The following is a 15,290-nucleotide window of genomic DNA, read 5'->3' as shown; positions in this document are numbered from 1 at the left end:
ACACTGCCATAGTCCACAATGTAAATGAAGGGCTTTAGAGCAGTCAGGGCAAAAACAACAAGTGATGGACGGAATGCTGAACATTGTCAAACACTCACCCCCAATCACCCCCAGTCACAGATCTGGGTTTAATCCATCGTTCTTTTGCTCACCATGCCACCCCAGTTTGGACCCAGCCATATGCAAAACAGTCTTGACCCTGTTCCTCATGGGAACAGTCCAGCCCGAACTGCCAAGCCAGGTCCTCACTGGACCGGAAACAAGCATCCTGGGACCGGTTTCAGGGTTGAATCCAGTGGCATGGGAAGCACGGGACCCACGTCTGGGCATACCCTTCCCACTTAGGGCGACACCCACGTCTGGGCCTACCCTTCCCACAAAGCAAAAACAACAACTGATGGACGGAATGCTGAACATTGTCAAACACTCACCCCAGTCACAGATCTGGGTTTAATCCATTGTTCTTTTGCTCACCATGCCACCCCAGTTTGGACCCAGCCATATGCAAATCAGTCTTGACCCTGTTCCTCATGGGAACAGTCCAGCCCGAACTGCCAAGCCAGGTCCTCACTGGACCGGAAACAAGCATCCTGGGACCGGTTTCGGGGTTTCACCCCTCATCAGCCAGGCTAGCTTGAATCCAGTGGCATGGGAAGCGCGGGACCCACGTCTGGGCATACCCTTCCCACTTAGGGCGACAAAGCAAAAACAACAAGTGATGGACGGAATGCTGAACATTGTCAAACACTCACCCCCAGTCACAGATCTGGGTTTAATCCATCGTTCTTTTGCTCACCATGCCACCCCAGTTTGGACCCAGCCATATGCAAATCAGTCTTGACCCTGTTCCTCATGGGAACAGTCCAGCCCGAACTGCCAAGCCAGGTCCTCACTGGACCTCTATTTAGAGCAGTCAGCCCTGCATAGTGCATCACAGTGTAGAAAGTTGATTTACTGCCTGGCTTCCGTCTCGTGCTTCAAAGCGAGGAGACTTAAATGCATTGATTTGTTGATCGTTATGATCATATCTCTGAACAAATCGATCTATTTATTATTTTTTGCTATAAATGTGTAGGAATTTCAGAGGGGCACAGCCCCTCAGTCCTAAAGAAGAAACCACCCCTGCAATTCATTCAATCAGAACACTGTGAGACTAAAATTCTCCTATGAGGGACAAACACAAGAACAGGGAGGAAAGCCATTGAATCAAGAGCAGATAACTGACACAGGCAACAATCATCAGCAATGAAGTCACTCAAAGCCCACTCTAAGTATATGTTGTGTATTGCAAGCAGTAGGTCTACCTGCAGACAGATAACGATAATTGTAACTGAGACCTAAAAATGCCAAATGGCCCAAGTGGTGTGTAAACCTTTGTCCTTACACTGATCCTTTAAAATTCACAATAAAATTAGGAAAAACGATAATTTCATGCAATGGAGCAGGGTGCATAACAGAAAAGACATAGAGAGTCCTTTTTCCAGTAAAATCGATATAGAGAATGTACAAAGCTGTTTCACTGCGTGGTACAAGACAAAGATGGAAGCAAATGTGTATTGAGTCGCAGGCATGCGCATTTTGCAATAAGTCACTGATAAACACCAGAGCTGTTTACATTCCTTCAATTTTATAAATCAAATAGAGTTGGGGCAAGTGTGTTATGGCCCTAGTTATGAGTGGATTGATGTTTTATAACCCCTTCTTAAACCCTTGCTGGGTGGTATTTGCTACATCCAGTAATTACAAGGTGTTAAATTGATCACTCTTCATTACATTTTAGCAGGTTAAACCAGCCGGAAATTAACAAGGAAATTGTGATTGGTATATACCATATCATGCAGATTTCGGTGCAGTAAACACCAAAATATTCATGTTATTTCCATGAAACTTGTAATCAGTGCAGTTTCTTGCACCCTATAAACAATATACCCAGGGCACAGTTTTGTTTCATCTGGTGTGATAAAAGCACTTGGGGGCATACTTATGAGCATAAAGGTGCAGCATAGCAAGTCACCTTGCTGCACTGCACTGCGTCACTGGGAAAGGGTAGGAATGCGTTGTATTTAAGGCATTCCTGACTTTTCCACCTGTGCTTGCACATAATGGACCGGTGCAAGGGTGCCTGCGTTGCATGTAGGATTGATTTTGTGCGAGAAGGGAGACCTTCCTGCACAAAAACAATCCTGGAAGGCATATTCCTCTTTCCAAGGTTGCTGCAGAATATAGGCACACATAGAAAGAGGAAGAAACAATGAGAAATAGAGATATTTCTCCTCATTACACCTTCCCTGGGAAGGTGTGAGATTTTGGTGCAAACAAGGCCATAAATATGGCCCTATGATTAACAAACTTGGAATTAGGGCCTACGTAGTCTAAAAAGGTCAAAGCTGGAGGAAGGGTAGTGTGTTAGAGTTTAGTGAGGTAACGGACATTTCAGCTGATCACCTGCTTGCTCTTTCGTCGGGTGTTATGTGACTCACCATAAAATTGATTATCTTGTTGATCATCCAAATTAGTGTACTGCCAGCTACAGGGACGGCATGTAACCTTAAAAAGTGGTGGGGCGAGCAAAGTGCCCTAATGCTCCCCAAAAAAACAAATAAAACACTCTTCCCTCCATAAGCTCTTAATAAAACACCCACTCACTGAAAAGTCCCAAAATAAAATCCCTCCTCCCTCCAAAAGCCCATAATAAAACAAATCCTCCTTATAAAACCTCAAAATACTACTAATAAAATTAAAATAAAAGGTACTTAGCAGCACATCCTCCTCAGTGTTATGAAATTGCTGTCTTTTGTGTAACTCCCCTAACAAATTAAGACGCTGCTCTCATGCTATTAACCAGCACGAGAAAAGCACCTGGATTGGATGGAGCTGGCAGGCTGGATGCTCCTGCAGGCACTGGAGGCCTGTGCCTGCTCTCCACCATCTGTCTAATACAGCTCAGGATGGAGAGCTTCAAAGTGCACATATCAGGCTGGCCGTCGCACTACAGCCAGCCAAACTAACATGCGCACTTTGAAGCATCCAGCCAGCCACGTCTCCTGTCCTGTATGCTGTAAATCGGCAACAGAGGACATCTCCTGCTTGTGTTTTTCCTCAGGAGCACATTGGAAAAAAAAATGGCAAAGAAATAATTTCATTGCCATTTTATGTTTTTCACCCGCAGCTCGCCCTCGTGGAGAAACTGCTGCTGGGCAGCTAGGGTGAGAAGCACGGGAGCTGGCACCTCAGGGAAGAGCCCAGATATATGCGTTGGGGAATGACGGACATTGATGCCATAGTGTCAGGGAGTAGCAGGTATGACACATTTAGAGTATATTAGTCTACATTTAAAGCACTTTTAGAGTCGGATTTCGAGAATTATTGGAACTAGATGCATTGATGGTGTCATATTCACAGCATATTAAATGTGATAATTTTCCAGTATTGGTGAATCATTTATTTAGCAATTTTAACCCATTCTACAAGTCCTTTAGGACTAAATTTAGATAATTTTGAGGCTCATGTGTACATCATGCTGAAGCAAAACACAATTCATTTTTAGATTGTGAGTAGATTTGGACCATTTTTAAAACAATGAAGAAAGTTGGGCACTTTGAGATTTAATGAGGGCCATGGTGGAGTTGATCTGAGTGGAAATATTATCTTGGTGAATTCCTGTTAGGGTTAAGATCAGGGTTCTGTAAATATTAGTGGTCTTATGAACTTACCATAAACAGTGACTTGGACAGTTGCAGTCTCCGAGGATTCACCCACTGCTGTTAAGGTCACAGTGTAATTGCCAGAGTACCACAGCTTCGCATTTGTAATGAAGATGGACCCACTGGGGAAGACCGTCACTCTGTCTCGGTAGCTTTCATCGATGATTACAATGCCTGCGTAAATGGTGGCAAATGAGATGGTAGAATTCTTCCAGATGATGATGGGACTGAGTGTAGCGGGCGTGTGTTCAATGGTCATCGATATATTGTTCCCAACCAGAGCGTTGATGGAGGTGTTGGCAGACAGGGTAATAGCGGCAAAAGCTTGATCTGTATTCAAAGGTAGAGAAAAAAAAACACATGATTGAATGAAGGCACTGATGTCAGTAATTACCTTCTTGGAACACCAGTTCAACAAAGATCTAGACCACTGGTTCCCACCTTTTGCCTTCTGTGGACCCCCAATTTATCATTACTGGAACCCAAAGACCCCCACTGAATCATTATTGGAATCCGGGGACCCCCCACTGAGTCATTACTGAAAGCTGTGGAACTAATCTGTTAATATTATTTAATTTTCTAAGCAGTCGCGGACCCCCTGAGGAGGATTCGTGGACCCCCAGGGGACCCCAGACCACAGGTTGGGAACCACTGATCTAGACAGCATCACAGGAATGTGGACTACATATTTGAAGGTTACCACCAGCCATAGAGAGGTGCAGTATAAGAAAACACAGAAAGAAATTGATCTAAAGATATCACAAAGCACTGGTGGTAATATGGTGCTGTTGAGGAGACAAATGCATAACTGGGCCCCAGTAGTCATCACGTGACGAGTGCAAGGCAAAACAAGTGCTAAAATGCCCGATCATTAAGACCGTCTGACCGTGGGGTAAACAATAGGGGCATTAAGCAGCCCAGAGGGCTCCACTGAAAACAGAGTGGAGGATGGCATAGTAACTTTCATTCTGCAGGGTAGCTCTCGCACAGACATGTTAGACTTAACCTATTTGGCATGGCACAGAAGATCATGGGCCTGTAAAAATCACGACTTATGCAACTGCACGTCTTCTGTTCTGTTTCTGCGTTTTCTCTGGTTGGTGCTATGTGTGAAAAATAGTAATAACACATCCATGTCTTATTATTATTATTTGGCCCTTGGTCCATGCCCAGCACACTTAATGGGAGCCATATGTGAAATTAACATGCTGCCAACTCTGTGCCTTATCTGAGGGTTTACATGTTTGGATGTCCCTTACCTATTGACTCAGATATTCAGCATACAGAGCATTTTAACCAAGAAAACATATATGCTTTAATCACAACTAATCCTATATAGCATAACATAGGTTGCACTAGCGCCCAGTTTCAGCCAAATTTCAGCTTGAGATATGTTGCATAATCCGAAAAGCATCTCAAGGCCAAAACCCACCATGTTTAGTTGGACATCTGACAATCTCTTGTGGATCCAGAGAGCTGGGAAGTAGAGACTGTCCATCCAGAACACTCCTAGGATGTAGCCCTTCATTGCTCACATGCAAGCCTTCTTCAAGTCAATCGCCTCATTAATGAACTCTCTTCTGTCTCACTTCTAGAAAAGTTAACCTCACTCGTCACCTTCAGGAAACAGCTTCAGGCTCATCCTTTCAGACAATTTCTATGCTGAGTTTTGATCTACAGTACTCATAAATAAATAATAAAATAAATAAAGAGAAATAAATAGAAGATGTAAAGAGGACCTGGCTGAATCTGCCTATGAAGAGGACAGATGGAAATCCTGCTCTCCAGTGGAAGTGCCCATGCATTGCCTCAGGTGCACCATAGAAAGATGTAGGGTACCATCCTGTGTGCGGGAATCAGATTCCCAGTTTGAAGTGGACTGCTCTGGACCATGTGGGAGCTTGGGATGTAAAGAGACCTAGGGGCATATTTAAGAGCCCCTTGCGCCACCTTAGTGCTGCCTTGTCATCGTGTTTTTGATGCTAAGGTGGCCGCCTCCCCGCACCATAGTTACAAAGTTGCGCAATGACTGCACTGCGCCACTTTGTAACCCCATGCGCCACATTGTGCCTGCACCAGGCCTCTAGGAGGCCCGCAAAAAAGGCGCAGTGAAATTTAACAGATTTCACTGCATCATTTTTTGCATCATTTTTAATGCCTGCTCAGAGCAGCCATTGAAATGGTGCACTCATAGAAACCTATGGGCCTCCTTGCACTTTGCTGCACTAGCATCAAAAATGTTGATGCTAGTGTAGCAAAGCACCACAATAGCGTCAAACATTTTGGTGCTATTGTGCAAACGACTGCCATGGTGCGCCGTATTATAAATATGGCACAACCATGGTGTTCTTAGCTGCCGGTAGAGGGACTTGGAAAATGTGGTGCATCAGAGCTGATGCGCCACTTTTTCATAAATATGGGCCCTAGTCTTTAGTATCCTTCCATGGGAGCCTGGGAGTTGTCTGAGAGACCAGGAGTAGGTTTTCCAGCACTATAAGAAAATGGTACTTCAGTATTTTTTGGACCTCTGGAATAGCGAAGCGTGGGTCCAAGTCTCCACATGAAAGACACTACTTCAGCATCTACTTTTTCCCATTCAGAGACTTGCAAACTTGCACTATTTAAGCTTCTATACATCAATATTTCAGTCTTTGTTGCATTTCAATCTCATCCATATTGGTCGATGATAAAGCTCAAAGAATGCACTTAGTAACACTTCTTAAAGTGGTGGACAAATATGATCAGGGTGCAGTTCACAAGTCGTGAGTGTAGAAAGTAACCCATGATTGTAGTGAATGTGTCAAGCATCCCCAAGCTGAACCCACAGTGGTCAGTAAAGCTCCTGGGAGACAGTTATCAAATGGTCAAGTCCGTGTGGATTCAGCAATGCAAGGAAATTTTGTTCATGTGTATTGGTTGATGGTGACCTTCACTGATCCATTATCTTGGTGCACTCATATCACCAACCTTGCAGACTTGTACCTTAGAGGATAGAGCTGAGCCCAGCTGCATACATAACGGATATTCCAAGAGTAATTCCCCACCCTCAGACTTTCTGGTTAGTACATCTGGTTGGGAATTTAACTCATCATGCATCCCTTGACTTAATGTATAAAGCCTGATGAGCTGCCATCTATTTGTCCTGATGTGACCTGTTGTCCAGTGGCCTCAAGTGTCAAAATGTAATTCAACACGGTCTTGAAACCACAGCTATAAACCTCTTGGACATGGCTTCTTTCTATCAAGTGACCAGATTAGCACTGATGCCACAGCTGGTCCCACACTGGTCATCGTTCCATGAGGTCTCAACAGTTGACTCTCTGGGAAACTGCTCACAAGACTTTCAAACTTACTTTGATAGATTCCACATTTCCTTGTAGCCACCTGTATGCCATGGACACCCACCATGATCAGGAATAACCTTGTTCTCAATCAAGATGCACAGTCACCACTCTGGAACCTAAAATGACGTGGATGCCATATAAAATTGGTAAATATTTATTGTGACAAAGTCATAGTTCCAAGTGCTCCTCAGCAGCACAACTTGCTCCAGTGTGGAATCCTCTTCCGAGAACACCCTAGTAATCCCTTTTGTCATTATATTCTTCACTTTTCATCACCACCATCATGCTGGCAGAATGTAACATACTAGGAAGCAACAGGAAGTACATACATCACATGCTCGCTCACATTACTATGGCGTGCCCCTTCGTGTAGGGCTAATTGAGTTTAGTTTCTTTATAGAAAAAAAGTCTGATAAGGGTTCAGAGGATGCTGTGCTCATACCACTGGTTTATGCTGCTCTTGGCACAAATGTTTGCAGTGATCTACTTGTGACATGGAGCAGTACAAAATTTTTTCTGTGGTCATTGATTTTACTAATATGACATCGATACTTTAGCTCCTTCCATTGGCTATGTCTTCACAGCTTCCTTCAGTGTTGGTATATTTCTGACTTGACCTAATAGTTGATTGAAAGACAATATAACCAAGGGTTGTCTCCTTTTCAGGAGTTCCAAACACACAAAATGTGACAGGAGAATGCTAGCAATGAGTCTATCCCCTGAAATTCGCTTGGGGTATCATTCCAACAACTTGTTTTTTACCCACCATGCCACCTCAGATTAGACCCAGCTATGGGTAAATCAGTCTTGGCCCTGCTCCCTAGCAGACCCTGCTCCCTAGCAACAGTCCAGCCAGAACTGCCAAGCCAGGCCCTCTCCAAACTGGAACACAAGCAAGCCAGGACCAGTTTCACCCTGATTGGGGATCTTCGGTTGGGTGTAGCTTGGTTCTAGTGGCACAGTGAGCAAGGGACCCACATCTGGTCTTAGAGCGGCACATCAATCACACAAAAGGTGATGAGAGGATGCTTGGAATAAGTCCAACCACTGGTAATTGCCTCAGCTAGCATTCCTACCCATCATTTTTTTCCTCCATGCCACCTCTGGTTAGACCCAGCTATATGCAAATCTGTCCTCTCTTGAACCTGCTCCAGTAGGAATAGTCCAGCTTGAACCTCCAAGCCAGGCCCTCTCTGGGGATGCAGCTGAGCTGTGAGAAGAGCATGGCGGCAGGCTGAAGCCAGTCGCAGGACAGTGCTGACCGGCGGGAGCTTACCTGGCAGAGGAGACAGCGGAACAGAGGCCAGCTGAGCTTAGGGTGACCGGGCGTCTAGGATTTGCCAGGACAGTTCCAATTTTCTGCAACTGTCCTGGCAGACTTCAGCAAATTTGGGTAATGTCCCGTTTTTTTGAGGGAGTCGACTGAAAATTTTGAGAGGCGCTTTTTTTAGGTGTTTCAAAGCAGAGCTAATTAGCAATTTAATTAACAGGTATGATGCTGGTTTTAAACAAATACATTTTATTTATTTTCTTAGTGCCTCTTCTGTGTCCTGATGTTGAGTAGAGCTGACATTCTACAACGCTTTGCTGGTGTGAAGATGTAGTCCTTCTTCTATTTTTGCAAAATGTCCTGGATTTGTTGTCAAGATCTGGTCACTAGGAAAATTGCAAGAAATGAAGAAAGCAGTGATGAAAAAGAACCTGCAGGGGTGAGACAAAGAGGCAGGGGGTGTCTGGTAGTGGATTAAAGAAGCATGAGGTGGAATCAAAACTACACAGCCTTGGCATTCTGCTCGCCAAAACGTATTAGTGCTCACTACGGGCTTCTGAGCAGAACTTCGGGCACAAGCACTCATTCTCTTACGAACTGATCTGAAGTATAAGGGGCCAGATGTATCAAAGGGTTTTACCCATTCTGTGTCTATGGGAAATGTGTTCGTACATATGGCCCAAGATGTATTCTGCTTGAATACCCAAGATGTGCACTTTGAGCCTCAACCCTTCAAATGTGGTGTTCGCTGCAGGACTGAGGCACAGTCTCTGGCCTCTCTCATTAGGAAAGGAATTAGAGGCCCTCACTGAGGGGAGGCGTTGCTCTCTCCTCGTGCTACCCCTCTTTCTAGCACGTTCACTCTCACAACCCTGCACCCTTCAAGGATTCATCTACTGATTTTCTCATTTTGCAATGTGTTTTCTGAAAATACTACTGCACTCCTTTCTGTCCTCTTATAATACAAGTCTTGAGGAAAACATCTAATTGACTTTAATGCACATCCTGCAAACTTCTGTTTCTCAGGTGCAAATGTGTGAATCTGAGCATTGTTACGCGACCTAGCCCTCTCCCAAATTCTGGAAAATTAATACTATAATTCTGTATATTACACCTGAGGCCTGTCTCTAATGTTCTTATTCCAAGCAACTGCCCTTTTCAATTTGATTTACATTAGACTGATTCAAATATGTTTTTGCAACAAATTACTAACTGATTTTTGGTGTGTTTAACTTCCTATTGCAGATTCTGCCTTTGTTCTCCACTCCCGCACCCATGTTATCGGTTTCATACAAAGGACCTAGACACCGAGGATGTAGGAAGTGTGTGGGAAGAATGTGCCTTATCAGAAATAAATCATCAGAGTTCCATGGCATTATATTACAAGGACTCTGCCTCCAGCATTGTTCCTCTACATGGTTAAATAAGTTATCATTAATTTGTAATATTCTTATTATGTACAGCAGGGGCTCTTTATTCCCTATAGAGACCCCTATTATTGCAGCACCACCGTAATGCAAAAAAATATATATAACAAGATGTAAATGTAGAGAGCAACTCCCATGACTTTGTTAGACCAGAAGGACCTACCGGAGGGGGTGGGGCTGCGTTCAGTTGTGAGTCACTCTGCACTGACTGCCAGCAGAGCGCTGTGCACCTGTACAGCGTCCACCTCATTATGGCACAATCCTCTGTCATGTCATTCATTTCTCTAGTGACCCTGCGGCGAGTGGGGGTTCGGGGCTGGTAGCAGGAGTGTAGAGAGGAAAGGAGGGAGGGTGAGGAGGGCTGAGAAAGAATAGTGGGGAGAGGAGAGGTGACGAGTGATGCTGAAGAGGAGAGGGGACGATGAGTAATGTGAAAGAGAGATGAGGAGAAAACGTGAGTAGGCGTCATGGTGTCTTAGAAATCATGAACCTCCCCCCCCCCCCCCCCCCCAAAAAAAAAAAAAATGTTAAACCCTCCTTTAAATGGAAAGTTGAACCTCAAGTCAAAACGTTCATCTCTCTATCACAGCATAACATAGCTCCTGGATATATTGTCTCACAAAAAATAAAACAATTTAATATAAAATGCAACGCGTTGGGCCAGTTTTTCAATCATCTCTTGGAAGAACACTCCTTCAGGCTCCTCCCCCTGTCGGACCTCCCGTTGCGCCCCCATTGACCCTTTTTTGAGTGATAAGGGGCTAATATAACATTTAGCAGCCCTGTTTGGGTTCCTTGCGCTGGCCATTCAGCAGGATCGTTCAGAGGCCCTCGGGCGCCACCTAGCGCAAGAAAGGTGTCAAGGGGCTGCCTCTGCCCTGCCCTCCCGGCCACGCAGCGGAAATGGCCGCGGGAGACTTGGGCTCCTGGGTATCAGCCAGGAGACAGTGGTAAGAGCTGCAGACAGGAGAATGGAAGATGATGACCTGGAAACCTGGCAATGTGGATGCACTTAAACTGGTCTGAGAATGCAGCACTTGCCGAAGTCTGGAAATGATGTGCCCCAATGAGCTGCCAGTGCTGTTGAAGGGTGCACTTATACTAATGTGGAAATAATGTACTTGAGGTATTCTGGCAAAGGGGACCTTCCATTCATACTTGATCCATGTCACACTCATTAGACAATTATGTGCTTACTGGTCTGGCAATGCTGCACTAACAATGATGTAGCAATGCTGGTGCCTTCCAACAACCGGCAATATTGTGCTTAGTCATCTGGCAATGCTGCACTAACAAGGATCCAATAATCATGGTGCCTTCCAACAGCCATGCACTTACAGTGGGCTGGCAATATTGTGCTTAGTCATCTGGCAATGCTGCACTAACAATGATGAAGTAATGCTGGTGCCTTCCAACAACCGTGCACTTACAGTGATCCGGCAATATTGTGCTTAGTCATCTGGCAATGCTGCACTAACAAGGATCCAATAATCATGGTGCCTTCCAACAGCCATGCACTTACAGTGGGCTGGCAATATTGTGCTTAGTCATCTGGCAATGCTGCACTAACAATGATGAAGTAATGCTGGTGCCTTCCAACAACCGTGCACTTACAGTGATCCGGCAATATTGTGCTTAGTCATCTGGCAATGCTGCACTAACAAGGATCAAATAATCATGGTGCCTTCCAACAGCCATGCACGTAGAGTGATCCGGCAATATTGTGCTTAGTCATCTGTCAATGCTGCATTAACAATGATGAAGTAATGCTGGTGCCTTCCAACAACCGTGCACTTACAGTGATCCGGCAATATTGTGCTTACTCATCTGGCAATGCTGCACTAACAATAATGAAGTAATGCTGGTGCCTTCCAACAACCAACCAGGCACTTACCGTGATCTGGCAATATTGTACTTAGTCATCTGGCAATGCTGCACTAACAATAATGTAGCAATGCTGGTGCCTTCCAACAGCCATGCACGTACAGTGGTCTGGCAATATTGTGCTTAGTCATCTGGCAATGCTGCATTAACAATGATGTAGCAATGCTGGTGCCTTCCAACAACCGTGCACTTACAGTGATCCGGCAATATTGTGCTTAGTCATCTGGCAATGCTGCATTAACAATGATGTAGTAATGCTGGTGCCTTCCAACAACCGTGCACTTACAGTGATCCGGCAATATTGTGCTTAGTCATCTGGCAATGCTGCACTAACAATGATCCAGTAATCATGGCGCCTTCCAACAGCCATGCACTTACAGTGATCTGGCAATATTGTGCTTACTCATCTGGCAATGCTGCACTAGCGATAATGAAGTAATGCTGCTGCCTTCCAACAACCAACCAGGCACTTACCGTGATCTGGCAATATTGTACTTAGTCATCTGGCAATGGTGCACTAACAATAATGTAGCAATGCTGGTGCCTTCCAACAGCCGTGCACGTACAGTGGTCTGGCAATATTGTGCTTAGTCATCTGGCAATGCTAACAATGATCCAATAATCATGGTGCCTTCCAACGGCCATGCACTTACAGTGATCCGGCAATATTGTGCTTAGTCATCTGACAATGCTGCACTAACAATGATGTAGTAATGCTGGTGCCTTCCAACAACCGTGCACTTACAGTGATCTGGCAATATTGTGCTTAGTCATTTGGCAATGCTGCACTAACAATGATGTAGTAATGCTGGTGCCTTCCAACAACCGTGCACTTACAGTGATCTGGCAATATTGTGCTTAGTCATCTGGCAATGCTGCACTAACGATGATCCAGTAATCATGGCGCCTTCCAACAGCCATGCACTTACAGTGACTTGGCAATATTGTGCTAACTCATCTGGCAATGCTGCACTAGCGATGTAGCAATGCTGGGCATTCCAACAACCAACCGGGCTTTGGCAATATTGCGGTTTCTGAGCTAGAGCTAAGGCCCTGTCAGAAAGTGATGTGCAGCAGAGCACTGGCATCCTAGTACTGGCCCGAAGACAGTACTTGATCCTCACAGCCAGTACTGAAGTACAGGAAGCTTCTTCTTGGGTTCATCGATACTGCTTGGCACGTTTCGCCTGTATCTGACACCAGGGTTTCAAAGAAGGACCCTAGCTAAGACAGAGGTGGCAAAGAATTACAGCTCAATAAGCTTTGGTGACTTATGTCACTTCCTGTCGGTACATGAGGCACAAAGGGCCTGGGATGCCAGTTACCGTGGTATCATCATGGTCTAAGGTCACGAGACAGCACAACCTGTGATATAATTGGGGAGTCAAAAGGTGTGTGATGTCACTTCCGCTGTCTCCATCATTTTGCTGAATTGATGTCAAAGGCTTGGACCACACGCCCCATGACCTAAGACCACAGAAGAGGGCTCCTCCTGGCATGTGCCTGGCACAGAGACATCCAAGCATTCTGCAAGCACTCCACTCATGAAGCTTCCTGCCAGGGCAGCCTTCCCCTCCTCCCTTTACATTGGCAATGCTTGTTGGTGATTTTCAGTAACATTTTACAGGTTATTTCCCAGCCAGAAATGGAAACATAAATACTTCTGCAAAGGACAGCATTAATATTTCCAAGGTCGGAAAGGGGCCGATTCACTCCCACAGGGCCGTCACCAAGAAGAGGATTTTCCACAGAGACAAATACTGTCCTTGTGGAAAAAGGAAACGAGTTTCATAGAAATGCAAAGCATCAGGTGAACTCAGCTGAATACGCTCACCCTGCAGGAGGCTGTGAGATAGATCTAAGCGCAGTGGAAGAGTGGGCATGAAAATCCACCTTTTGTGCAGCTTTCCCTGAGTATTCCCGGGCATTTTACAAAAAAACATTTAACGAGTTTTCAGGCAGTGGAACATGTTTTATAATGCTGATTGCATCAAGATTTTCTTTATTTTGGAATAACGGCAACATAATTCTTCATACCGTGTCTGGCAAGATTCTGCTAAAAAAGCATGTTTAGAAAATGTCTACCTTAAGGAAATGAATATTAGACAATGGGTCTGATTTAAGGTCATATGACCGGGTACCTTGTTCGACAAACGCTCGGTCCACCTGCTCAGTTATGAGTTGGACAGATCACCAAAATCGAATTCTAAATTGTTAAATCCAGTAATGCACTCAAATGTACTCAAGATAGAGTCGAAGGTCTTAAGATGTGATGTCGCGTCTTGTGACATCACTTCCTGTGAGGTATATGGTTGTAGTGCCACTCTTTGTGATGTCACATCCTGTGATGACACATGCGATATCACACACGTGAAGCCATGCGCTCTGATGCCATGCGCCATGATGTCACTTGCCTACTGCCTAACTTGGTTGGTGCCCCCACTTCTGTTTTTCAGGGCTTCGTCCCTGAGGCTCACCTTGATGAAGGGGTCACCGACAGGTAGGAGTCGGGTAGCTCTTTACTGCTGTGACGTCACCACTTTGGCCGCCACATGGCATTGGCCAACGCCGTTCTTCGACAACAAATACGTCTATTTTGGGTCTCAATAAGAAAGCAAACGTCCTTGAAGTGTCTGCACACAGAAACCGAGTGAGAAGGCCGCTGTGCACAAGGGGCTTACCTATGAGCGGGAGAAGCAGCAGCAGGGCGGGGAGCACCCCTGTCCGGGTGCCCAGCGCCCACATGGCCACCTTTGGCACGCGGCGCCCGGCTCGTGCTAGACTCTGACCACAAGAGCCAGTCACTGTCACAGTCAGGTGGAGGTGTGAGGATGTCAGGGAGAGCGGGTCACAGGCTTCTCCTCCCAGCCCTTCCTGGAGAAGACGTCACACACCTGCAGGGGAGGGAGGGACAGGCCCTCCCGCCTCTCCACAGGTGCATGCTGAATGACAACATATTTCAGAAATTCCTTTTTGTGAGCAGCCGCCTGAGGCTCTCTCCAGCGTCGTAAAAATAAAATAAATAACCCCATGTGCCCCAGTGGACAAAATCACCCTCTCCAGTGTCCCCGTTTAATCTGCAGGTGAGCTAACCTGGAAAGTGCGAGGGATACACAGGGTCGAGCCGGAGTCCGACTTGGCTCTAAACCCCAAGGAACGAGCCGAGCTGTCAAAAGGTTCCCCTGGAAATGAGACGGTAAATGACAAGTACAAATATGATAAAGAGGCTTTCCAAATACAAATGTGATTTCTCGGACACTTGTGACACTGTGATAAATGTGAGTACATCACCCCGTTGACCCACACAATAATAGGGGTCATATTTATGAAATCATCGGCAGCGCAGCAACTCACCTTGCAGCACAGCGCTGTGTAATAGGGGAAGGCAGGAATGAGCCGTACTTAACTGTGCGTTCCTGTAATTCCCTAGCGCTATGGGACCATGTGGTGCCTAGCGCCAACACAGGCGCCCCTGCGTGGCCGCATTGTAAGCAGTATTGTTTTTGTACAAAAACCTACTGAGGCATTTTCCTATTCTGCAGCACACATAAAAAGAGGAAGTGACAAGAAAAAATAAAGATTTTTCTCCTGGTTACGCCTCACCTGGGAAGGCGTAGCATTTTGACGCATTCCCTGGTCTACCATAGATGATGAATCTCAG

General features: G+C 45.5%; 1 protein-coding gene across 1 annotated transcript in view; it reads right to left on the bottom strand.

Annotated features, from left to right (window-relative positions):
• Window positions 1-14,514, bottom strand: part of LOC138246546 (carcinoembryonic antigen-related cell adhesion molecule 21-like) — a 125,468-nt gene extending 110,954 nt beyond the window's left edge. Inside the window, exons 1-2 of the mRNA XM_069201212.1 lie at window positions 14,311-14,514; window positions 3,714-4,034 (exon numbers count right to left, since the gene is read on the bottom strand). Coding sequence (XP_069057313.1) covers window positions 3,714-4,034; window positions 14,311-14,374 — 385 coding nt within the window. The 5' untranslated portion in view covers window positions 14,375-14,514. The remainder of the gene's footprint in view (window positions 1-3,713; window positions 4,035-14,310) is intronic.
• Between the last annotated feature and the right edge of the window lie 776 nt (window positions 14,515-15,290).

This window comes from Pleurodeles waltl, chromosome 7 (assembly GCF_031143425.1).
Source record: "Pleurodeles waltl isolate 20211129_DDA chromosome 7, aPleWal1.hap1.20221129, whole genome shotgun sequence".
Taxonomy (NCBI): Eukaryota; Metazoa; Chordata; class Amphibia; order Caudata; family Salamandridae; genus Pleurodeles; species Pleurodeles waltl.
This window is presented reverse-complemented; position numbering and strand designations above follow the sequence as displayed.